The sequence below is a fragment of the Ornithorhynchus anatinus genome, chromosome 16 (genome assembly GCF_004115215.2).
Source record: "Ornithorhynchus anatinus isolate Pmale09 chromosome 16, mOrnAna1.pri.v4, whole genome shotgun sequence".
NCBI classification, from domain to species: domain Eukaryota; kingdom Metazoa; phylum Chordata; class Mammalia; order Monotremata; family Ornithorhynchidae; genus Ornithorhynchus; species Ornithorhynchus anatinus.
In genome coordinates, this window is record NC_041743.1 from 33436993 (window position 1) to 33462068 (window position 25076).

General features: G+C 46.5%; 1 protein-coding gene across 2 annotated transcripts; it reads left to right on the forward strand.

Annotated features, from left to right (window-relative positions):
- The first annotated feature begins 143 nt into the window (after positions 1-143).
- Positions 144-24361, forward strand: LOC100081672 (inositol 1,4,5-trisphosphate receptor interacting protein). 2 transcript variants are annotated; one of them, XM_029081228.2, is made up of 3 exons: positions 144-482; positions 15307-15459; positions 20075-24361. In XM_029081228.2, exon 3 carries the CDS (start codon positions 20087-20089, stop codon positions 21770-21772), a length of 1686 nt encoding a protein of 561 aa, XP_028937061.1. In that variant the 5' UTR covers positions 144-482; positions 15307-15459; positions 20075-20086; the 3' UTR covers positions 21773-24361. The 2 variants fall into 2 exon arrangements, with proteins under 2 accessions (XP_028937061.1, XP_007665847.1); XM_007667657.3 differs by lacking the exon at positions 15307-15459.
- The last annotated feature ends 715 nt before the right edge of the window (positions 24362-25076 follow it).

Genomic DNA, 25076 nt, shown 5'->3' on the forward strand with positions numbered 1-25076 from the left:
TTTGATTTCCCGGGCACCAAAGGAATTTTAAGGGCGCGCTCTTCGGGCTCCTCTGCAGCTGCTCCTCTCTGGCCGGGGGGGGGGGGGGGTATCGGCCCAAACCCTCTGTGCCCCTCCTGACCTCTGCCCCTGCCCTCCCGAACCAAAAAGGCCCGGAAAGACCCAGCCCAGAGGGACCTCCGGATCTGCCCCCCTACGACCTCCCCTAACCAGGGTGGACCTCCTTAAGGAGCTCCTCTCGCAGGCAGAAATTGAGCCTGTGTTTTGTTCTTATATGGAGGAAAAGTTGCTCTGACATCAGAAATGAGTAACCTAGCGGCCCATTAGTTGGCGGTGCTGATCGGAGGCCTGAGGAGGGACTCATCATCGGTACTCATCCCCATCCCCATCGTAATTAAGGAGGAAGGTCGCCTCCTTGGCCTCCGGGTCTCTGGATTCATCAGCTCGGCCCAGCAAACTTTTGCAGAGTGGCACCGCTCAGAGTAAGTGTCCGGCCCGCGGGCCTTCCTCTTGCCTTCTCTTTTTGGAAAAACGTTATTTCTTTCCCCAGCGGGATGCAAGGGGGACCCCTCCTCCCTCCCCAAGCCCCTGCCTCCAGCTCGGGGAGGAATCTTCCACGCAGGCCAAGTGGCGGGAGGATCCTCTCTGTTCGTTGCTGAATTACCCTTTCCAAGCGCTTAGTACAGTGCCCTGCAACGCCAGTATTCAATCGTATTTATTGAACCCTTACTGTGTGCAGAGGGCTGTACTGGGCGCTCAATAAGTACGATCGAATGAATGATTGATTCGAGCCGCTCCCTCTGTTCTCCCCCCCGACCCCCTATTGAATTTCGATCGCCTCCCTGGCTTTGAACCTTACTCGATCGCAGTAGAAAAGAGCTGGGGAAATAATAATCATAATGATCATGTTATTTGTTAAGCGTTTACTATGTGGGCAGAGACTGTTCTAGAAGTAATCTAGACTGTGAGCCCGTTGTTGGGCAGGGATTGTCTCCATTTGTTGCTGAGTTGTGATTTTCCAAGCGCTTACTACAGTGTTCTGCACACAGTAAGCCCTCAGTGAGTACGATTGAGTGAATAAATGAATCAGGTTGGACACAGCCCACGTCCCACATGGGGTTCACGGTTTTAAATCCCCATTTTACAGACGAGGGAACTGAGGCACAGAGAAGCGAAGGGACTTGCCAAAGCACACAGCCGGTAAGTGGAGGAGTCAGGATTCGAACCCACGTCCTCAGACTCTCAAGCCCGTTCTCTTGCCATTAGGTGGGCTGGGACTGTAAGCCTGTTATTTTCGGACAGGGATTGTCTCTATCTCTTGCGAATTGTACATTCCAAGCGCTTAGTACAGTACTCTGCACATAGTAAGTGCTCAGTAAATACGGTGAATGAATAATGATGATGGCCTTTGTTAAGCGCTTACTGCGTGCAAAGCACTGTTCTAAGCGCTAGGGGGATACAAGATGATCAGGTTGTCCCACGTTGGGGCTCACAGTCTTGATCCCCCTTTGACAGATGGAGGTAATTGAGGCCCAGAGAAATTAAGTGACTTGCCCAAAGTTACACAAGCTGACCAATGGTGGAGGAGGGGATTAGAACCCATAACCTCTGACTCCCAAGCCCGGGCTCTTTCCACTGAACACGCTGCTTCTGTTTTTTTTCCACTTTTCTCCCCAAATGTCTGCCTTGGTCAGGGAGGCTACAGTGGGTGAGGTCAGCTACGAAGCCCACCTCTCACCCCTTTCACCCTGACCCCAGCTGATAGTGTTGCATCAGGAGCATCTGCTTTGAACTGAGGAGTTTTCCCCGTTTTCTCTGATGGGCAACATCTCCGTTATTTAACCCTCAGAGGGAAGGGGGATACAGGGAATTGTTTATCATCCCTGAAACGAGGAGTGGAGAAGGCTTCTTTCAGGCTTGCACGCAGGAAAGGTCTCTCCCATCCCTCCCAGCTCCAAAGGAGCGTCGGTTTAAAACATAAAAAAGAAGTAGAAAAGCAGTGAAGCAATGTGCAGGCTTTCATCATCAATGTCTTCCCCTCTAGCGTTCCCTTTTGGGGATCTCAAAATAAGCATGTGCGTAGCACTGGCTAAACTTTCCACCTGAAAGACTCATTGCTAATGCTTCTGGCCGGCGTTGGGTATACTGCATGTGCCTCTTTAATATAGAAGGGAAGGGAGAAGTCAGAGAATAATGAAGGAAAGGAAGAGAAACAGATCATCGGAGGGGAATACTTTAGTTAAAAGCGGGCCCCACAAATTTAAAACATCAAAGAGAATGTTTTACTCATCATTGGAGACTCTCTGGGGTTTTTCCACCCCTCTCTCTGGACTAGCATTGACAGCAGACTGTTCTCAATCCCAAATTCAAGGCTTGCAGCAAGATTCTTTGAGAGAGCCTAGCAAAATGTACATTTAAAACCCAGTTGTTGAGCCTAAAATTACTTGTGGAGAAGTTGTTTTTTCCTTCCCACTAAGAATCAGGGTCGTATATCTTGCCCCAACTAACCATCTACAGAGGCCAACAGTTCAGTCCTAGTTCGGAGATGTCTCAAAGTTTTAGAGCACGCTGGCTCTGATCAAGCTGAAATACACTCAAGCGAAGAATTGCATGAACTGGGTGCAGCTCTACCCACACCAGTTTTTAATAATTAATGGCACCTTTGCACCCGGCTATCATTTCATCTGAGCAACTAGAAGTGTTTTTTTGTCTTTCATTGTTTACTAATTCCAATTTGTGTTGTGCCTGTGTTGCTGCTCCAGGCAGTTCTCATTTTTTTCCATGGGCTTGGTGTCGTTATTATATCTCTGTTCACCAACTAGGTGAATGAGGACGCTGTTGAGTTTAAATACCATACAGCAGCTTCATTAATTTCAGATGTACAGTAAAATGTAGCTGACACTATTCACTGGTGGCAACCCCTGAGACTTTAACCCTGGTTCTGTCATTTCGTGTGTGCTTTAGTCTTATTATTGAGTTGTTTAAAAAAGTGCCTTTTTTCCATTAGGAACTCCTCTTAAATAGAGGAACAGAGGCTTTTTTTGTTTGTTGCTTTATAGTTGGTGTCTCCCCCTCGTCCCCCCCCCCCCTTTTTTTTAAGGGCTGTAAAGTATTTGAACCTCCTGGGCAAACTTTCAATCAGATTTCTGTATGACTGGTATTGTTATGTAGGAACTGGATCGCTCCCTCTCAAGTTGTAGAACTTTTACCTGGAGGTTTAGCCACAGGAGAAGCTGCTTTGATAGAGATTCTCTAGAGCAATGTTTTGCACCCTTTTTGTAGACAGCTGAATATTTGACCTCAGGTTGGATCATCAGCAGCTGTATCTAATGGAGAAGGAAATAGCTGATAAACCAGAATGGGGAACAAAAACATTTGTAGAAACAAAGCAAACACTAACAATAATAAAAAAATCCTTAGCACTTAATCCCCAATAATTCTAGAGGCAACAAAAGAAACACATTTCCTCAATCTCCTTAAAGTAAATTTTTGGTAGGACTTAGTTTGAAAACCCGCCTTCTAGTCTTTGAAGTAACAGGAGATGGAAAAACATTGTTCGATCGGTAGTGACAGGTCCAGCCATGCCGAAGTTGTGGCAGAAAGACCCTTGATAGAGATAATAGTAATAATAATAATGCTGGTATTTGCTAAGCGCTTACTATGTGCAGAGCACTGTTCTGAGTGCTGGGGTAGGTACAGGGTAATCAGATTGTCCCACGTGAGGCTCAGTCTTAATCCCCATTTTACAGATGAGGTAATTGAGGCAAAAAGAAGTTAAGTGACTTGCCCACAGTCACCCAGCTGACAAGTGGCAGAAGCGGAATTCGAATCCATGACTGCTGACTCCCAAGCCCAGACTCTTTCAAATGAGTCACCCTGCTTCTCTTAGAGATGCGTACCTGGGCGGAGAAGGAGAAATAGAAGGGTGCAGTCACAGCCCACCCCCAACCCAATCTCTGCAGCAGGAAGGAAGGGTTTGTATGAAAAATGTTAACTTGTACACTCTATTATTTTACTGTACTGCTCTACCGTGTACTCATCTACATACCCATCCCTCTTTCCACTGTCCTTTCTCCTATCGGTAATTAATTTTATCTAGATTGTAAACACCTTGAAGGGCATTCACGCCATCTCAGTACCTCAGCACTCAGTCTAGTGATCTGCACATAATGGGGAAGTAAAAGATACTACTGACTGATAGATGAAGAGAATACACAAGGTATGTTGAGGGGGAAGAAGTCAGGAGCTCACTGTTGGCAAAACAATCCCTAGCTCCAGCTGATATCATCACTAGTGTTTGACTGCAAACTATGGGAGTGGCTGAAGTAAAGCTATCATCAAATTGTCACTTTATCAGTACCCACCCTGGGTAGTAATACCCAAAGTGGGGAGGGTGGAGTCCTAAGGAGAAGATTATTCCAAAAACAGATTCCGCGTCCTTTCCAAAACAGCCACTACTAATAATTCAAATTTGGGGATAGAAGCTTGTGGGAGTCAGAAGGACCAGGTTCTAATCACAGCTCCACCACTGTGTGCTGTGTGACTTTGGGCAAGTCACTTCACTTCTCTGTACTCAGTTACCTCATCTGTAAAATGGAGGTTAAGTCTGTGAGCTCCATGTGGGACAGGGACTGTGTCCAAACCCAATTTGCATGTATCTACCCCAACGCTTAGTAAGCGCTTAAAATATTTGCAGTTATTTGACCCCTCCATGAATGCAGGGACCTTCTTTCACTAGAGACTAGGATCCTTGGAATCTATTTATAAGAGAGATGCACTGTGAGGCAAATGCAGAAAGGAGAATGGGAGGCTTGTGCTTTCTGGCTGATTTAACCCTTTGCCACGCACAGTCCATCCTGCAGTGGGGCTATAGGGGGTAGATTGGCAGCAAATGGTAAATGGGTAGAGAAGCATCGGACCTCTGTTTGGGCTCACATCTGGTCCACGGGCCTCAGTCCAGCCCAGCCTACTCAACTGTTTAGGCCCAATCAAGGCCTTTTTGAGCAGAGGAGACTACAGCATATGTGACATCATTATGCATGTATACTACTTTGGATATATGCAAAGTCTGTGTGCATCCACTTGACCACAGGACCCAAACAATATGAATGGCAAGTTACCCTCCCCGCCTCCTCCTCCACCCTTTCTGCACCACCAGTCCTCATCTGGCTCTCCCAGAAGTCAGGTTGGGCCCAAACAGACCTAACCAAATGAAAGAAATGTCAGTTGGGCAAACATTGATTAAGCTTGACTCAGACTAGGCAGTGAGCTAGACTGGATCATATAATTTGAACTCCTTCAGAGTCATCTAGGGAAACATACAGTGAGTCCAGTCCCGTATTGCATTATACGCTCTCAAGCACTTAGTTCAGAGCTCTGCGCATGGAAAGCTTTCAATAAATACCATTGAGATGTATCTAGTGGAAGCTTTGTGTCTCCTGGAGCTTGCATCTGTGACCCACACAGATGGAAGCCACCTTTCTCTCTCCTCTAAAGTGAAGGATTTTGTTCTGGGGTCGGGAAGCTGGCAATTGAAACACTCACATGGAATGAAAGCATAGGATGTGTGAGGTGGGAATCCAGTTTGGTGACTCGCTCACCTGGGATGACTAAGAGCATCCAGGGTGTGGTGAGCGGAGTGAAAACTGCTAATGATGCAAGAACTCCCTTTCTTGGCTTCCATATGCTGCGGGGCCTGCAAGGTGAGGGAGATTTTCAGCCGTTGCTTCCCCATCACACAAAATGAGCCAGAAACTGGAGAGGGGAAAATCTGAAAGGCCACCGTATAATAACATGATTAGTGAAGGACACTAGCCTGAGACTACAGAACTTTCAGTGCTCAAAAGGTGCTAAAGAGACTGATTGCTTTAATTCTGGCCAGAGCCTTCATGGCAGATGCAGAAACCTAACTTCTGAATAGCCCTGGTTCAGGTTGACCCAACTTTTCATTTTGAGCTTGGGGTTAAAAAGAGGAATAGGGATTTTAGGAGAGATGAAGATTGGTCAGGGACTGGCCTCAAAGAGCTAGTAGCTCAAATAGCCATTATTTGGGTCTTTTCAGTCCTAACTGGAAACTCTCAGGCTTTTGTCAGAAACCTGGAATGAGCAAGTGTGGGAGCCCAGCCAACACAGCTGTACTCTCATGGTTCCCCTGGAATGGACTACCTGTGTCCAGAATTAAGGTTTGGCTTTACGTAAACTCGTTATGGGCAGGGAATGTGTCTGTTATATTGTTATTTTGTACTTTCCTAAATGCTTAATACGGTGCTCTGCACACAGTAAACAATAAATATGATTGATTTACCTCTTTGTCAGAAGTTGAGGGTCCTTTATACCAGGCCATGGGGGATTGTGAAGTCTAACCAAGACAATCTATGTCAGATTCTCGACAACACATTAGCATGGGATCACTGCCTTTTATGGGGTATCCCTTGTCAGAGACCAAGAGTAAAGTGAGAACTTGATGCCCAGCAATCCTTTTGCATCAGGTGGAAACTGGAAAAGGTGGCAACAGGGATCAAGAAAGATGCCAGGGAAGATTGGTGGGGTGGTGGATTTAATGAAGCCAAAATGTTCCACCTCACTGCTAGAGAAGGCCAGGACTCTATCCTGTGATAGGTATTGCTGCCTGTAGATTGACACGATAGCCGTGATCTAGGGGTGAAAAAATGTCTCTGTGGCTGCAGATCATCACTTTCTTTCTGAACTGGGAAATAAATGGAAGAGGAAATGATTTAGCATTCGCTAAGCACCCATTTCATCCCATCTGCCTCCTGGTGTGTTTCTTGGGTTCTTCCCTTTCTAATTGTTCTGAAGAGAAGGAGAGGCACAGAAACAGGATTCTTTCTTTACTTTTTTATGGTATTTGTTTAGTGCTTACTGTGTGTCAAACACTATTCTAAGTGCTGGGATATGTACAAGTTATTTAGGTTGGGCATAGTCCCTGTCCCACATGAGGCTCACAGTCTAAGTAGAAGGAGGAACAGGTATTTAATCCCCATTTTGCAGTTGAGGAAACTGAAGCACAGAGAAATGGAGGGTACTAGCTGTGACAATTGAAGCAGCTTTCATCCTCTAGACTGTAACTCACTGTGGGCAGGGACCTTGTCTATCAACTCTCTTGTACTCTACTCTCCCAAATGCTTAGCAGGTGTTCAATAAAAGCTATTGATTAGGATTTAAAATAGTGTCATTTTCAAAGTTGTCTCTTTGGGGGAGACTATTTTCCATGTAGCCTCTCCTTTACTATTTTTCATGGTTCAATCTCTACTCCCCAGTGCTTCGGTGCTCCTGAGCATCATTTCATCCACTACGGTGTTTCTGAGCTTGCTAAATAGCCTACAAGCAGCAGATGAAAGAACTTGCTGTAGGTGTTTCTCTCCAGATTCTTGCTCTAGTCTCCTGGTTGACCATACAGTCAACAGTCCTTGGTAAACTATACACTTCTGTAAAGTCTCACTTCACTTGTTTCTCTGCCTTCTTATCTACAGAATTATTTCTTACCTCTACCCCGCCCCACTTCTATCATTCCCTACCAGTGCCCATTTACTGCTTCATCTCCCGCTCTTTGCTCCTCTACTTCATTTCCTCTGGCACCTTTCAGCCTTTGTACCAGGCCCCCTTTGGTTCCATGGTTCAATCTCTATCTTCTCCCCAGTGCTTAAAAGTGACTTCTCTAGCTACCAAGTACTGTTGACTGTATGTTTTTTTGTGTGAGCCCTTTGCAAGCTTCCAGGGGAGCAGAAGTACAAACCTTGGTGAGTGAGAACAGCAGAAGCCATGTAGAGTGCAGCCAAGTAAGAATCTCACGGTGGGTCTCTCACCCTTAATTGCTGTCTTGCACTTTTCTGAGGCACAGAAGAAGTAGCCCTCTTCCCATCAAGTGTCGTCAGAGAATGGACTATTTTGTCTTTCCGTCCCACTCCACCCTGACATATGTGAGCATCAATGGCACGTCCCAGTGGCTTTGGTGCAGAAAATAAAGCATAATGCTGCAGCCCACTACCACTCCAGAGGAATGTTAAATAGGCAGAATGTAATTTCTGAGCTGGAATTCTATCAGGAGACTAGGGTTAATAATCTTACCCTGGCACGAGAACCAAAAAAGAAGCCATAACCGCAAGAAGAAGAGTCTTTGGTTTACATATCATCTGTAGGAATTGTGATTGACCCCTGGCATCCTGCCCTTGGTTGCAGGAGGAAGTGTGGATGGGGTCAGTGGGGATTCTGACACTTATTCTCATCAACAGCACCACTAATTTAAATTGCCACAGTTTCTGTCTACCCAGACAAAGTGTGGTATGTGATGGCAGTATGAGGTGTTTTGGTAACTGTCCCCAGAATCAGACCGGATCATTATTATTAATCAGACCATATCATTATTATTGTGATGGTGGTATTTGCTAAGTACTTACTGTCACATGTCAAGCTCTGTTCTAACTACTAGGATAGATACAAGTTAATCAGGTTGGACACTGTCCCTGCCCCACATGGGGCTCACAGCCTAAGCAGGAGGGAGAACAGATATTGAATCCGTATTTTACAGATGAGGAAACTGAGGCACTGAGAAGTTAGCTGACTGGCCCAAGGTTGCAGAGCAGTCAACTAAAAGAGCCAGGGTTAGAACCCAGGTTATCGGACTCCCAGGCCCTTGCTCTTTCCCCTGGACCTTGCTGCTCCTGATGAAGACGAAGAAGTCTGTCCCAGGCAGAGCAGATGAGCTGGTAAGTTACCACAGTGCTTTGTGCACAGTAAGCACTCAATAAGTACCATTGACTGCTTGATCGATCGCTCTCCCCCCATCTCAAGATTATGGTGAGAACATACTTCTACTTCTTGTTCCACACATCAAACCTAAAGTGAAATTAAAAATGAAAGGTTTAAATTGTGGCTTAGTGGAAAAAGCATGGGCCTGGAGGCCACAGAACCTGGGTTTTAATCCTGGCTCTGTCATGTGCCTGCTATGTTCATTCATTCAATCATATTTATTTAGCGCTTACTATGTGCAGAGAGCTCTACTAAGCCCTTGGAAAGTACAGTTCAGCAATAAAGACGGACAGTCCCTGCCACAATGGGTTTATAGTCTAGAAGGGGGGAGGCCAGACATCAAACAAGTAAAACAGGCATCAATAGCATTAATATAAATAAAAGAATTGTAGATATATACACCATCAATGCTGTGTGACCTGGGCAAGTCATTTAAACTTCTCTGGACCTCATCTGCAAAATTTCATTCATTGTCGTATTTACTGAGTGCTTACTGTGTGCAGAGCACTGTACTAAGCGCTTGGAAGTATCAATTAGGCAACAGATAGAGGACAATCCCTACCCAACAAAGGGATCCGGTACCTGTTTCTCCCTACTACTTAAAAGCTGAGCCCCATATGGAACAGGGACTGGATCTGGCCTGATTATCTGCATTTACCCTCAGCCCCCTAGTACAATGCTTTGCATGTAGTAGGCACTTTACAAGTACCACAATTATCATTATTATTGCTACTGCTATGGTGGGTTGTTTTAGCACGTACCTACTTAAAAGTAAATGGGAGAAAATGGCCAACATTAACTTAGTTCCCTGATATTACAGTCTGTAATCACTCAGACTCACATGAATAATGCAGCAAGGTGCTTGGGGTGGGGAGAAGAGAACAGACACCTAGACTGTTCAGCCGGAACCTTTTGAAGCAGAGAGAACAAGCAGAGAAACAAAAATGAATTTTTAATTTTTTATAAGGGGGCAGAGTTTTGTTTTCCTCCCTCTCACTAAGATAAAAGAGCTTTTAATATTCTCAGGCACAAAGGCTCTGTGTGTTTGCACACCCACTGATCTCTGCACTTCCTTTCCCACCCTCACTAGTTTCTCCCCACCCCTATCACCACCACTACCTTCCTCTTTCTCCCTGCCCCCCACTCAGGCCCTCTGTTTCTGCCTAAGAACTCTGTGAAGTGTAACTCCCAGGGTGGCTGGGGGCCCTGAGGAGGCTCTCCCAGAGCTGGGAGCCGTTTGGTTTGCAGGTCCCAGGGCTGAGAGTTCAGTCAATCTTGCACATGTGTGAACTTGCATGGAGAGCAGCTCCAGCCCACGGTGGGTGACTGGAAGCCCACATGGTGCAGTAACCCAGGGAGATAGGATCCGGGAACTTCTCGAGATAGTGCAGAGCCCTTAACAGCCAGCATCAATGGGGATTGAAGAATGAGTGGAAAGAGACAGGAGTCCTGGGGAGACTTTTTTTCCTTTCATAAAATAAGCTCTTTTTTCCAGTTCAGCTACAAAAAGATTAATAATAATTGTGGTATTTGGAAAGTGCTGTGTGCCAGACACTGTTCTAAGCGCAGGGGTAGATACAAGATAATCAGGTCGGACATAGTCCCTGTCCCAAAAAGGGCTCTCAGTCTTAAACCCCATTTTACAGATTAGGGATTGAGGCACAGAGAAGATAAGTGACTTGCCCAAGGTCACACAGCAGACAAGTGGCGGAGCCGGGATTAGAGCACAGGGGCTGAATCCTTTCCAGCCCTGACACCTTTCCAGCCTTCCTAAAGAATCATCTCAGAGAAAAGGTATAGCTTCAGTAGATTATTTTGGGGTGGTTAGATTTTTCTAACGTTGGAGCCAAAAGTGACTCTGCCCACCATAAACCCCTGTCTGTTTTTTCCTCTGTGGACATATGCTTCTCCCCACCACAAACCTGTCTGTTTTTCCTCTGTGGACATATGCTTCTCCCCACCAAATGCCTGCTAACCCAGGTTACTGTCTGTTCCCTTCCTCCAGGGAGTGTGCATGGAATTAAATAGGCCCTCTGCTGCTGCTCTGTCAAAAACTCTGTCCTCCACTGCACCAAGTTAATGCAGGGGAAGAGGTAAAGGTGGCAGTGAGTGTAAAGAAAGGAGAGATTGTGTTTCTCTGCCTAGTCAAACCATGGGTGTGCCCATAGAGAAGCAGCGTGGCTCAGTGGAAAGAGCATGGGCTTTGGAGTCAGAGGTCATGAGTTCGAATCCCAGCTCTGCCACTTGTCAGCTGTGTGACTGTGGGCAAGTCACTTAACTTCTCTGTGCTTCAGTTACCTCATCTGTAAAATGGGGATTAAGACTGTGAGCCCCACGTGGGACATCCTGATTCCCCTGTGTCTACCCCAGCGCTTAGAACAGTGCTCGGCACATAGTAAGCGCTTAATAAACACCAACATTATTATTATTATTATCATAAAGTAGGCAGAATGGTGTATGTGGGTATATTTCATTGTGAGAGAAAATGTTCCCCACTCGATGAAGTAAATTATTTCAAAGTAACATTAGCATTAATGAAATTCTCTTTTGTGAAAGGAAATTTTTAACCAAGCTCCCTGGGTTTGTTTCCACTATAGGTTATACAACAGCTCATAGCCCTTATCCACAATTTTATTTAATTTATTTTAAACTCTATCTACCCCTCTAGATTGTAAGCTTCTTGGGGGCAGAGAACATGTCTACCAACTGGTATATTGTACTCCCCCAAGCATTTCTTCCCCAAGTACTGTTCTTCACACACTAAGTACTCTACAACTATGATTAACTGATGTAACCTAAGCCATTTAAGGATTATGGCGTCATTTAGTGGATGAAGACTCTGGCAAGGGGGATACAAAGAATGGAGTCTCTTTTCCGGTCCAGTTGCCAGAAGCGATCCCGTTTTTCTAATTCTTGGGCCCGTTTCCTCATTTGTAACTGGGGGAAAATAGCAACAGCCTTAATTTGAATGAAATAATGTTTGGAATTCACCATCTTTAACAACATTTATTGAACATCTACTCTGTGCAGATAACTGTATTAGGCCTTTGGGGAACATTCAAAAATAAAAGCTGTGATTCCTGCCACTATAGAGTGTTCAGTTCCCTGAAGGAAAGAAGCAGGCACAAACTGCTAGATATACAATATCCTCTGGGCGGCAGAGGAGCGGAGCGTGCGGGGTGGGCGGTAGACAGAGAGAAGGGAGGAGAGGTAGGAAGGAAGGTAGAGAGAAACGGTATGCCAACCTATTGGGGAAGGGAGGTTAATGGGAAAGACTCTTTTCAAATCTCCACATAATGGGAGGAGATGGAGTAGATCCTGAATTTCCTGTACATGGGAAGGATGTCAACTTTCATGCTAAAAAAATCATTTTTTCAAAAGATTTTTTTGGATGACCATTGTGGAACCTGCTGTACTAGGCCATTCCCTAGCCGACATCTGCAGAGCATCCAGAGCTGGGGATGAGGGCAAAAAAAAGGCTTAGGAAAACTCCTTAAGGGCAGGTGTCTACCAACTCCACTGTATTGTACTTTCCCAAGCACTTAAAACAGTGCTGTGTGCACAGTAAGTGCTCAGTAAATACCACTGATTGAGAGTTGCCTTACCTTCAGGGGAAGGTCTGCCCTGAAAAGTATTCCCCAGTGGCAGCATTTATTCACACAGACCTTTTAAGGTGGTCTTTGGTCCTGATGACCAAAATTGCCAGAACCATTTTTTAGCTGGAGCATTTTGGGGGTGGAGGGGAGGGAGGAATGCATCTCCACCCTTTGAATTGTCATTTTGGAGAGGGAGGTGGGAAGAGAATAGTTGGAAAGGAAATTGGCAGGATTCGAGTTTGGACAGTGATCATCTATTTGCTTACAAGGTTATTCATCTACATTAAAGTGGACCACTGTTAAACAGACTCTGAAAAGACTACAGTAAACATATGACATAATATGCATTTCAAGAGGCAGGTTTCCCCCTCCCCCTTGTATCATCACATTATAGATTGCTCTGAGAATAAGAAATAAACCCCAGGGATGTGCCCCACCCACCCTGCCCCTCCCTAGTACTCTCCTTTGGATGTGCCATCTCCAAAAGTGGCAGGAATACAGGGAGAAAAGAGAGGTTCTGAGGAGGGACATGGAGGGCCCAGCGCCCAGCTCCAGGGCTCCCCTCAAGTTAAAAGTCCCAGCACTCACCTAACACCCTTTGGACTAGATTATGAGCTCCCTGAGGGCAGGGATCAAGTCTACTTACTGTGGGCTTTTTTTTCCCCCCAAGAATTTAATAATGTTGGTATTTGTTAAGCGCTTACTATGTGCCGAGCACTGTTCTAAGCGCTGGGGTAGACATAGGGGAATCAGGTTGTCCCACGTGGGGCTCACAGTCTTGATCCCCATTTTACAGATGAGGGAACTGAGGCACAGAGAAGTTAAGTGACTTGCCCACAGTCACACAGCCGACAAGTGGCAGAGCTGGGATTCGAACTCATGAGCCCTGACTCCAAAGCCCATGCTCTTTCCACTGAGCCACGCCGCTTCTCAATTTAGTAGCATGCTGTCTGTACAGAGTAAAGCACCGTCAGTACTATTGATTGATTTTTTTTTTCTTGTCCCCCTGCTGCCCACTGATGTGTCCTGGCAGATAAGAGTGCTGGGGAATGCTGGGGTCTCTGTCACTCTGCAACCTGTAACTTACAAGTCTTGACCCTACAAAGGGCAGAGAAGGACGAACAAGGGGCAGGAGAAACTGTTGTTCACCAGCCCAACCCACCGAAGCCCTAAAGCAGCAGTTGAAAACAATCGTTAGAATGTATGGAGCACCTGCTGTGGGCAGAATATACTAGAGAAATAGTAGATGTGACCCCCAGCCTTCAAGGAGCTGACAGAAGCAGCATGGCACAGTGGAAAGAGCCCAGGCTTGGGAGTCAGAGTTCACGGGTTCGAATCCCGGCTCTGCCATTGCCAGCTGTGTGACTTTGGGCAAGTCACTTAACTTCTCTGTGCCTCAGTTACCTCATCTGTAAAATCGGGATTAAAACTGTGAGCCCCACGTGGGACAGCCTGATCTCCTTGTATCCACCAGCGCTTAGAACAGTGCTTTGCACATAGTAAGCGCTTAACAAATACAAATACCACCATTTATTCTTGTGGTGGGTGTAAGGAAGGGTCTGGGGGCTTTTGGGGCATTGAGCAAAAGGTTACCTTTCTTCACACACTGGATGGTCGATCTGTGCAATTGCTTCCTTCAGGAAGAAGTAGGCTGAAAATATGAGTAGATTAAGAAGAGTTTGGGCTTATTCAAGGATGAATATTCGAGGAGGGTAACCATCACATGTTTCCTGCGAATATCGTGTTCCAGTCAGAGACAGAATACTGGGCTGGTGGACGTTTGATTCGGTAACAGCACTGCTTGTGCTTTTATGTCCACCCCTCCCAAGACCTACACCATAGAAGGGCAGAGAAAGTAAACCTATCATTTCTTGTGCTTCTGTCGGGGTCGCTACCGGGCATAAGGTTGGCAAAGGCGGAGTTGATAAGTAGGATTGCTGTGAGATGATGTGGACCGAGAGGTAGAAGGGCTCCTTTGGGGAGACCTGCAGATCTCCCACCACTAACTTGGGCCCCCTGAGCGGTCTCCCCGCCAGTGACGCCTATTGTGGACACCAGGGGCACATCGAGAGGACAGCTGAATGAGATTGCTGCTTTGAGGGCTGCTACCTAGTACCCTGCCAATTGCCTGCTGGATGGCCTTGGGGAAGTCACTTTGCTTCTCTGGGCTTCAGTTTTTTCATCTGTAAAATGAGGATAAAATGCCCGTTTCCCGCCCCTTTAGGCTGTGAACCCTATGTGGGACAGGGATTATACCCCACTTATCTACCCCAGTGCTCAGTACAGTGCTTGGCAAGTAATAGGCGCTTGACAAATGCCACAATTATTATCAGGGGAGAGCACTGGGAGCCGACCAGTTTAGCAGCACAGGTTCCCTGGATCTCATCCCACCAGTTCCCCAGTGTGTTTTTGGGAGACCACGTTGTTCACGGATAAAGCCAATTCCACAGTTAAGCAGTTGATAAATGCCTTTTACTGGGTTTGTTCAATAGGCAGCTCTCCTTTTTCCCTGCAATCAAATTTCTGACCTCGTCCCTGTGGCATCCCAATCCAGGCAGCGTGTCCAGGCATTTCCACAAGGATCCTCCCAGTTTTGCCCTGGGTTTGATTGTAACTACTGAGCCAGGGGGTGGGAGCAAGGAAGGCTGCAACCCAAATCCAACAGGGTTTTCCCGGCTTGAGTTCCCAGAGGTGGTAAGGAGTTGGGGAAGGGAATGAGCCGACGACAATCTGATCTGAGAGTTACTGTCCCACTTTAAAGCAGAAATGATTTTTCTTCTTCTTTAGATTACATAACTCCTGGGTGGCGGCTTCTGTGGTAATTAGTGTCGCTAGCCAGCTGACAGGCAGGGTGGGGCTTGGAATGCCCCACTCATGCACCTGGATTATGTATTTAGTATAACTGGATTATGGGTCCCGGAGCTCAGCTAAATCACATTTTCAGGGAACCACAACCTCCCCAGAGACAGTTGCTGGAAGTCTGGAAAAAAGCCAGCGGCTTCTCCGTCCTGCTTCTCCGTCCTGCCGACTTTCTGACAGAGCTCGGGCTGGAGCGTTCCGAGGGCCAGCCTGCACCGCGGATGGGACCCAACACCCAGTATGTACTACCCAGCACTCAGACAAGCCCCATTGCCCTGTGGTTTCGCTTTGCTTCAGTGAGAGAGTGAATGCGTGAAAGAAAAATGATGCTTCTGCTTCCGGGAGTCTCCATCTGAGGCACGTGGTGTCGGGATGTGGTCCAATTGGGTCTTTTCAGCCTAATGTTGGGATTCTATCTGGAAAGGAGACTTGTTGGAAAAGAGAGGCCTATAATAATAATAATTCGTAGCGTTTGTTAAATGCTCATAGTGTGTCAAGCGCCGTACTAAGCACTGGGGTACACTGGGGTAGATACAAGATATTCAGGTTGGATCCAGTTGTGGGGGTTACAGGGAGAATAGGGAGGGAGAACAGGTATCTTAGTCCCATTTTACAGATGAGGAAACTGAGTCATTGAGGAGTTGAAATGACTTGTCCAAGGTCACACAGCGGGCAAAGGAAAGAGCTGGGGTTAGAACCTGATCCTCTGATTTCAAGACCTGTGCTCTCTCCTCTATGTTCATAGCATAGGACTGCCATCATCACCCCACAAAGCAAGGAGAGGTTGGGGAGGGTAGAAAATCAAATCTGAAAGATCACAAAAAATCATGAAAAATTCATCACCCTGAACTGGGGATCAAGATTTTTGCGGGGAAGGAGGGTAACAAATGGGCATAATATTTAGAAACAGTGGAGAGGGAAGAGCCAGTGGGAAGGATTCTGTTCCCACTGTGTGAAGGACACATTCAGCATGGTTGGAGAATGGAATTAGCTGGGTGGCAGAAGAAACTTTGGGGAGGAAAGGGGGAGGGAATGTTTGGTACTACGACATAAGATGAAACATCTCCAGTCTGTGCCTCTGCCGGTGTCCGGTCTGGGCCGGGGGTACGTGCTAGCTTCCCAAGGCCCACCCGTGACCCTGGGAGCCCTGCCAGGCTATTTTTAGGTTTGAAATGTGCATACAGGGCAACCGCCTTCTAGGAGGCTGGGTGGGGGGAGAGGGAGAGAGAGAGAGAGAGGAACTCAGCAGTGCTTCCTGCCAATTTCCTTGCAAACCGATAAAAAACTGTGCCCTATGACGTGACCCATCAGAGTATTTTTAAAACTGGTCCGGCCAACTAGATCCCACCCATCACTTCATGCTGTGCCCCATACTGTGACTAACTTGCCTTAGGGGAGGGAGTTGGGCACAAGAGGTCCGTTGGGAGTTTTGTCTTTAAAAATAAGGTGAATTTAACAATTTGAAAGGAAGGGTATTGCCCCATTGTTTTGAGGAAGAAATAATTCAGATAAGGCTTCAGGCCAGCTTCCTCCACCTTTCAGCGTCTTTAGAAGTGACCTTTAGTCTCCCTGTTTCCCAACTCCCTGGCCCCAACCATTTTAGTTCTACAATTCTCTTGACTAGATACTTGCATTAAAAAAATAGTTTCCCGTTTTGTGGGGTGTGTGCCAAGATTGAGAACCCCACCCACTTTGAAGGCTAGGGTGACAGTGTGGCATGTGGTTTGTTGTCGGGGTATGTGAGGGATAGTGGAGTGCGGAGCTGTACCTGGGAAATCTCTGCTTTGTACCAAGATTGCAGTTTCTAGCACATACCCCTGCATTTACTCCAAACCTTCCAAATTTTGAGTCTCTGGCCTGCTGGGTTGAGAAGCAGCATGGCGTAGTGGATAAGAGCATGGACCTGGAAGTCAGAAGGTCATGGGTTCTAATCCTGACTCCACCACTTGTCTGCTCTGTGACCTTGGGCAAGACACTTCACTTGTCTGGGTCTCAGTGCCCTCATCTTTAAAATGGGGAATGAGACTGTGAGCTCCATATGGGACAGGGACCCTGTCCAACCCGATTTGCTTGTATCCACCCCAGCGCTTAGTACAGTGCCTGGCAAACAGTAGGCACTTAACGAATACAACAATTACTATTACCACTCCTGTCATTCTCTTGGCACAGCCTGGGTGGGTGTTTCACCTGTCAGGATTTGAACTCTGATCCTTGGGGGTGAATGCTTTTGCTCTGACACTTCACAAGTATTGGGCTTTCTTCACAGTGTGATGTTCAAAACAACGATGACTTCTAAAGTTTAATGAGGCCTAGAATTACCCTGTCTCACAGCCAAGAACCTCTCAAACTTGCTTCCCAGCTTCTGCCCAGGAAAGCGTGTTGTTTCATGAACGGGATGAGTAAGGGAGAACCACAAGCTAAACCTCTTTGGCTCTGTGGGAGCACAGAGAAATGCATAAGGTCCCATCCTCCCTGATCAGTCATATTTATTGAGTGCTTGCTGTGTGTAGAACACTGTACTAAGCGCTTGGGAGAGTACAGTAAAACAGACACATTCCCTGCTCACAGTGAGGTTACAGTCTGGAGGTTCAAAACCGTCATTCTGTCCTGTGGCTGGGGAAGAGAGTGTGATGGGGAGGGTACTGGGGGTTTCATTTAGGATGATTTTCACTGACTTCTCTGTTCAGTCTTCCAAACATGTAAATAGATGTTGCACAGAAAATGGTGACTGGCTGTTCTCCTCTGATCAGAAAAAAGAGAAGGGAGTTTGCACTGCAACTGAAGTTATTTTTGAATAGGTGTAAGGAGGAACTTCCTGGTTATTAGAATTGCTAAGCTCTGGGTTAGGTTACTCAGGGAGACTGTGGAATCTCTTTCCCGGGAGGATAGTCATCCAACTGTCTGGAATAACCTAGGTATAGTAATACCCAGAGGAAGAGTGAAGGATTGTACCCAGTGAATGCTCAGTAGTAGTGGAAGAAGCAGCACAGGCCTGGGATTCAGATCTGGCTTTTAATCCTGGCTCTGCCACTTGTCTGCTGTGAGGCCTTGGGCAAATTACTTCACTTCTGTGTGCCTCAGTTACCTCATCTGGAAAATGGGAATTAAGACTGTAAGCCCCATGTGGGACAGGGACTGTATCCAACCCGATTTGCTTGTATCCCACCCCCTCCCCCCAGTACTTAGTACAGTTCCTGGTACACAGTCAGTGTTTAACAAATACCACAATTGTTGTTACAAGTAGTGGTAGCTTCTATAGAGTCCCTCTTGGTTGTGGGACACTGTACTGGGTGTTTGGGAAGTACAGAATAGCAAAATGACACATACCCACAAGGAGCTTACATTAACAGAGTATAATTTAAATGCAGCTACTCTTACTGCTCGGTAGCCTCTAAAGATCTCTGACCTTAGAGGCAGATATTTTCCAATTTCTCACCACATTCCTTTTCAGTTCACCTAGGCGGAGCCATCTCGAGATTTCCTTTCTCTTGCTTAAAGTCAGCTGACTTCTACACGCCCCGAGACCTGTTCCTCTGAATAGGGTGGAAGGAAAAAACCTCCCTCTGCCTCCTCAGGACTGGTTAAAGGGAAGACTCTGGATTTCAGTGGAAAGCACACAGTTCTGGAAATCAGGAGAGTTAGGTGGGTCTAGCCTGCTGGATGACTTCAGACAAATCACTTAGCCTTTCTGTGTCTCAGGTTTTTCATCTGTAAAGTGGGGATGATAATAATACCTCCCTCTTCCTACTAACTGGAATGTTCTCAGAAAAAAAGATCTAATTAATGTGACTGGGCTCTGAAAAGGTGATAGTATAATAAAAAGTCAAGGTATTATTGTTGTTGCTATTAATAGAAGGCGGAGCAACAGGCTGTTGCAGATATCGGGAAAGATGGCTAGTTTCTGTTTGTTAGACGTCTGCTTCCAGAGACACTTGGACTGTCGCCAGGTGACAGACAACAGTTAGACTCACAGTTCCTCTGGGAAGCCTTCCCTGATTAGTCGCTCATCTCCCTGCCTGTCTTCCACTTCAGCACTTCTATATCACTGTAGCATATGGAAACTCCCACCTCCACTGCTGAATTTATGTACAAAGCTTTACACTCCTGATTTTTTTCCCATCCTGTAACTTTTTTACTGTCTGTTTCCCTTCCTAGACTGTAAATGTCTTGAGGGCAGGAATCATGTCTACTAAATACTGCAGTCTTCCAGTTGCCTTGGAACCAAATGTGACTGATTGACTAACAGCACAGTGAATGACATATGGAGCCATGAGTTAGATATTGGCAGTGATCATTGTAACAGTGGGAGACAAAGGCATTTTTTCCAGGATATGGCACCGTTCATTAAGAATGAGAGGGTAAGAATGAGAGGGCAACTGGAATCACATTGAGTAACAGATGAATGGAGAAAATTGGGGGAAAGAGTCAAAATTACCCTAAATATTGATGTTATCTGACTTTAATGTGCAGGTAACCATTTGCCTGGGTGACTGAGAGCATAAGTGATTAAAAGTGCTGTTGGGTCAATTTTATGATCAGTGGAGTTGAGGCAGGCACAGTTAGTCTCCTTAGACTGAGTTCCATATGGGACAGGGATTGCATCAGAACTGATTGACTTGTATCTGCCCTAGTATTTAGAACAGTGCTTGACACAGAGTAAGTGCTTAAAAAATACCCCTTTTTTTAAAAAAAAGGGTCTGGGAAGTAGGCAGGATGATGCCCCAGATCTTCAAGTCTGGCCCAAAAAGGGTTCCAGGTGTTAATGAGATCATCTTCCTTGGGACTTATCTATTTTCAGAAGGTCAAAGGAGATTGTCACACCTCTCACTTTTTAATTTTAATCTCTTCTCCAGGAAGGCCTCACCATGACCGCCGGGATCTTCAAAGTTTGCCTGGTGGTGGTGACCACTATTATCAATCACCCACTCCTCTTCCCCCGAGAGAGCACCACAATCCCCGAAACCGAGGAGGAGACCATCCGGAAGATGAAGGAACAGTATGAGAAGCTCCAGTTGGAGCAGCTACGTCTAGAAGAGGAGATGGCCAAAATGACAGCAGAGAAGACGGCTCTGGAGATGGCCACGGAGGCCGGCGGGCGGCCAGGTGAGGGCCAGGTAGCGTGGGACCTGTGGAGTACCCTGTGCATGATCCTCTTCCTGGTCATTGAGGTGTGGCGGCAGGACTACCAGGACGGGAGCTCCCAGGAGCCACTAGGGGAGGAAGAGGAGCTGACTGGGCTAGGGAACACCTTTAAAGAAGTCACTCTGCCCAAAAAGGCGCTGCTGACCAACTTCTATGAGCGGTGCATCCGGGGGGCCTCCAGTGACACAGCCAGGACGCGAGAGTTTGTGGAAGGCTTCGTGGATGATTTACTGGAGGCGCTGAGGAGCGTGTGTAACCGGGATGCAGACATGGAGGTGGAGGATTTCATTGGGGTGGGAAGCATGTACGAGAACTGGCGGGTGGAAAAGCCCCTGCTCTGTGACCTCTACGTGGTCTTTGCCCCGCCGGAGCCCTACCGCTTCTATCCTGAGGTCTGGTGCACCACAAAATCCATCCCCCCGGACCGCCAAGGCTATGGCAAGATCAAGGTGTGCCGGGCTGATGAGGACCCGACAGGCTGCATCTGTGGCAAGACCAAGCTAGGGGAGGACATGTTGTGTCTCTTGCACAGTAAGAACAACAAAACCCGGCCCAGCAGGGACATGGAGGACTTACTGTGCTTTAAGGATTCTTCCTACCTGGATACGGACCAGGTCATGAAGTGGTTCCAGATCGCCTTGACCAAAGCCTGGCAACGCATCTCCCGCAAGTATGAATTTGATCTGGCTTTTAGGCACCTGGACACACCTGGAGCTTTGAAAATCAAGTTCCGATCAGGGAAATTCATTCCCTTTAACATCATGCCAGTGGTCCAGTGTGAAGACTCTGACCTCTACTTTGTCTCTCACTTCCCCAGGGGCAACCCCCTGGCTCCTCCCACTTCAAACACTTACTGGTTTCTCTCCTTCGCCGTCTACGAGAGGCAGTTCTTCAAGACCATCGCCAAGACGTTGCCCGAAAATTCCTGCCACCTCAGCTGCTTCCAGATCGTCTCTTTCCTTCACAGGAAGCAGGGCCACCTGACGGGCCCCAGCGGCCTCACCAACTACCACCTGAAAACGGTCCTCTTTCATCTGCTCCTGGCCCGGCCCGCTGGGGACTGGGAAGCCGAGAAGCTGGAGGCCAGGGTGTCTGACCTGCTCAGGTTCCTGGAGAAGAGCCTCCTGGAGAAGAAACTCTGTCATTTCTTTGTTGGCAACCGGAAGATACCTGTGGCAGTGGGAATCCCAGAGGTTTTCAGGAAGGCAGAACCTGTGAACCTCTTCCGCCCATTCGTCCTGCACCGTAGTCTTTACCGCAAGACTGTGGATTCCTTCTCTGAGATGCTGAAGAACACCTCAGCTCTGATCAGCGAGTATGCGCTTCACCAGCCTTCAGAGCACACTGATCTTCCAAGGGACCCTTTTGGAGAGAAAAAAGAAGCCACCCCGACAAGCCCAAGCTGCTAAGATTACCCTGTAATCCTCATCTGGGGGATGACTGTCTTTACCGGAAGCTCTTATTTTACCCTTTCAGGGAAACCAATGGCCATTTCTGAGAAAGCCAGTACTATAGGGGAACACAGGGAAGATACCCGATGCTTCTTTACCCCCTTGGCTATTCAGTGTTGGTTTTTCTTGGGTCCAAAGAATCTTTTTCACCCGCTGAGTTGGTGATGAGCAGCACCAAAGAAAGAAATGAGTCACAGTCCTGAATTGAGCATAGGAATCTCCATGTGAACATTTTGCTTTGGAAATGCAAAACTGAGACTCTGGATTGACAGTGGGTGGAGACACCCAGGAGGGCCCTGGCTATTGTCAAAAGGCCCTAGGTCCTTAGCCATGGTAGCTGGGGACTCAGTAGCAACATGGTATTTATTGGTCAAGTCCAGTAACTTCTGCTTGAAGCTCACCCCTCATGTGTATTGCTAAATTAATTTTGGCTGCTGTTTGGGCCAATAGGGGGAAGAAGGAGGGAGAATTGAAGGACAGGCACAGAAGGGTGGGGAGCGTATGACTTCTACTTTTTAAAAAACCTTTTAGCAGCACCTGCATTTGGCTCCATCTTCCTGTCCAGGATGTTGCTGACCTGCTATTCAGACCCAGACACCGTCTTGTGGGTTGTGGATTTCCTATCACTTTGCTTTGAACACTCCTGTTCCTGCTCTGCAGAAGAGCTCCTGGCCAGCATTCTTAGAGAGAGAGGAGCTGGCTTTAGCTGAAGGGTTGGGGACTGCGAGTAGGAAAAACAGTATTCCAGGAAGGTGAGAAAGGAGAAACAGATTCTGGAGCAGAAGGCCCCTAGAACTCTTAGGAGCTAGAGCCTTCTGAGGATTCCGAGTCCTGCCTGGACAGGGCCAGACTCACACGCCCATCTCTGTTTGTGGATATTGCAGTATCCAAGTTGTTGAAGAGGGGATGACCAATAATGCAAGATGTTTCTGCAGGTACCACTAAGCTCATAAGTAAGAGAAAGTGTCAACAGGGCACGTCACAAGGATGAAAAGATGAAGAAAACCCTTTTACACCTGAAGGGTTTTGATATGAAGAGGCTGCTGCCTGGAGAAATTTGGTATCCGATGGACAGTGGGGGTACAGGAGAGAAAACAGTCAACCTGGACTTATCCTTCAGCTCCTACGAAGTCTAGAAACAAGCTGTCCTGGATTGGGCCCTGGATGACTGTCATTCCCTTACCGGTATTTTGCTTAGGTCTCCGACTCACATTTCAAACCAGAACAAATGGATGTTTTTTTAAATATCTAAGAAAACAGAATCTGGGTTCCCAAATGGCCTTTTTTTAAGCGGATATTTTACTTTAGCAGACTGTTTGTTGTATTTATTTGTGATGTGAACTATCAGTATTGCTTTTACTATGGTGACGTACCCAAGCTCGTACTTTCTCAAGCCTGGTCCAGAAGGTGCCGGGTTTGTGTGTGCTCTGTCTCGAAGGAATTGGTTGCCCAAGTGCAACAGTGTCCCGGGGAAGGCAGAGACACTGTACACATATCAGGAACTTTCACTTAGAGTCGAGGTTTCCTCTTGGTGTCTTAGAATGGCAGCTTAAACGTGGTTCCGGAGCATGAAGGGGAACTTCAAGCATCTGCTATCATTTCTAATGGGCAAATGTTAAGTGATCTTCCGACTGATTCTTTTAAAGCTACTGTACAGTAATTGAGTACTCTCGGCATCCTTGGTTCCACTGTGATGGAACTGTACAGGGCAGGGAACTCCTCTTTTCCCAGGAGAAGGGCAGTAGTTGGACTCTGGCAGGACCTTGCTCCGTTACAGCTTAAATGCTGTCTCTTCTGCCTATCAGGTGTATCAACATTTCACAGTGAGCTATATGAGTAAAAACTAATGGAGTGGAACTATAGTTGGAGAGGGTTTGGACAGGCTAGCCTGAGGTAATTTTTAAACTGCTAAGAAATGCCTTCTCTCCCTCCACCTTGGGTCCTGGCCCCATCTCCTCTCACGAGCTTTTAGGTCATCAGCTTGTCCTAGCTACAGAGTACCAAGCCCGGGCCTCCTTACCTCCCACAACTAGAAGTCACTTCATAACATCCAGGTACGTCAGACCAGGTACTGTGACTGGCTTGAATTGAGGGAGATAGGAGTTACACTCAGTTTGTGGATTCTCAATCAGGTGACTGCTCTAGAGCTAAAACACCAACTGAACAGGGGTTTTTATATGATCTTGATAACTTGTGCCTTTCTGTTGGTGAAGGCCTGGTTAGCTTTGAGAACATACAGGTGGTAAATACCTTTATTTATTATTCCCTTGTTCTGGGCTTATTAGATTTCACTGTGAAGAGGCCATGGAGTGCAAGAACTAGATAAAAATGCATTCAGTTCCTTTTTTGCTTGTTTCTTTAAGGTATTCCACTAAAGAATATCCCCTGAATTTTTTCTCTTTTTTTAATAAAAAGTAAAGACAAAGGGCTATCTTTTTTATTTCCAAAGTGCTGGTTGTGAAACAAAGTGTTGAATTCTTAATATTTTGTATTTTATGTAGCTTTATTTATAATAAAGGAAGTGGTAAGTCTTGTAAAACGTGAAAATGTTGGTGTTCTTTGTACACACTGGAAAACTAATGAGATTTGGAAATAGGGGCAGCCTAGGGAGGTTGTGAATTTCCTTTAGTTACAGGGAAGCTTTCTCTCCATTTCACTACTCTCCAAGGAAAAAAAAAAATTCCATAATGTGTTTTCAGACCCAGTAAGAGAGCGGCAGGCTTGTGTTTTTACTGCTGCTACTAGAAAAAGCCTGGTTAATGGGAGGAGGATGAAAGGACAGGAGTAACTTGGGTGTGGTGAAGGAATATAACTTCACAAATAATCGGTCAATAGAAAGCAACAGTAATAATTATGATGTTCGTTTTGCACTTGCTGTGTGCCAAGCACTGTACTAAAAATGGGTAGATAAAAGATAATTAGATCAGTGGAGTTCATACTCTTAAGTAGGAGAGAGAGAGCAAGTATTTAATCTCAAATTTACAGATGAGAAAATTGAAGCACAGAGAGGTTAAGTGACTTGCCCAAGGTCACACAACGATCAAGTGGTGGAGGCAGCATTAGAACCCAGGTCCTCTGACTCCTAGGCCTGGCTCTTTCCACTAGGCCATGCTGCTTCTAGTAGAGTTAAAGCAGTGAACATTACTTTTTTTTCTAACTTTAAAATATGTGAAAACTCTGATCCTGGTGGGCCGTTACTGCATTTTTAAATGCAAAATCATCTATCCATTGGTGATTTAATTTTTCCCTTTCTTCTCCCTCT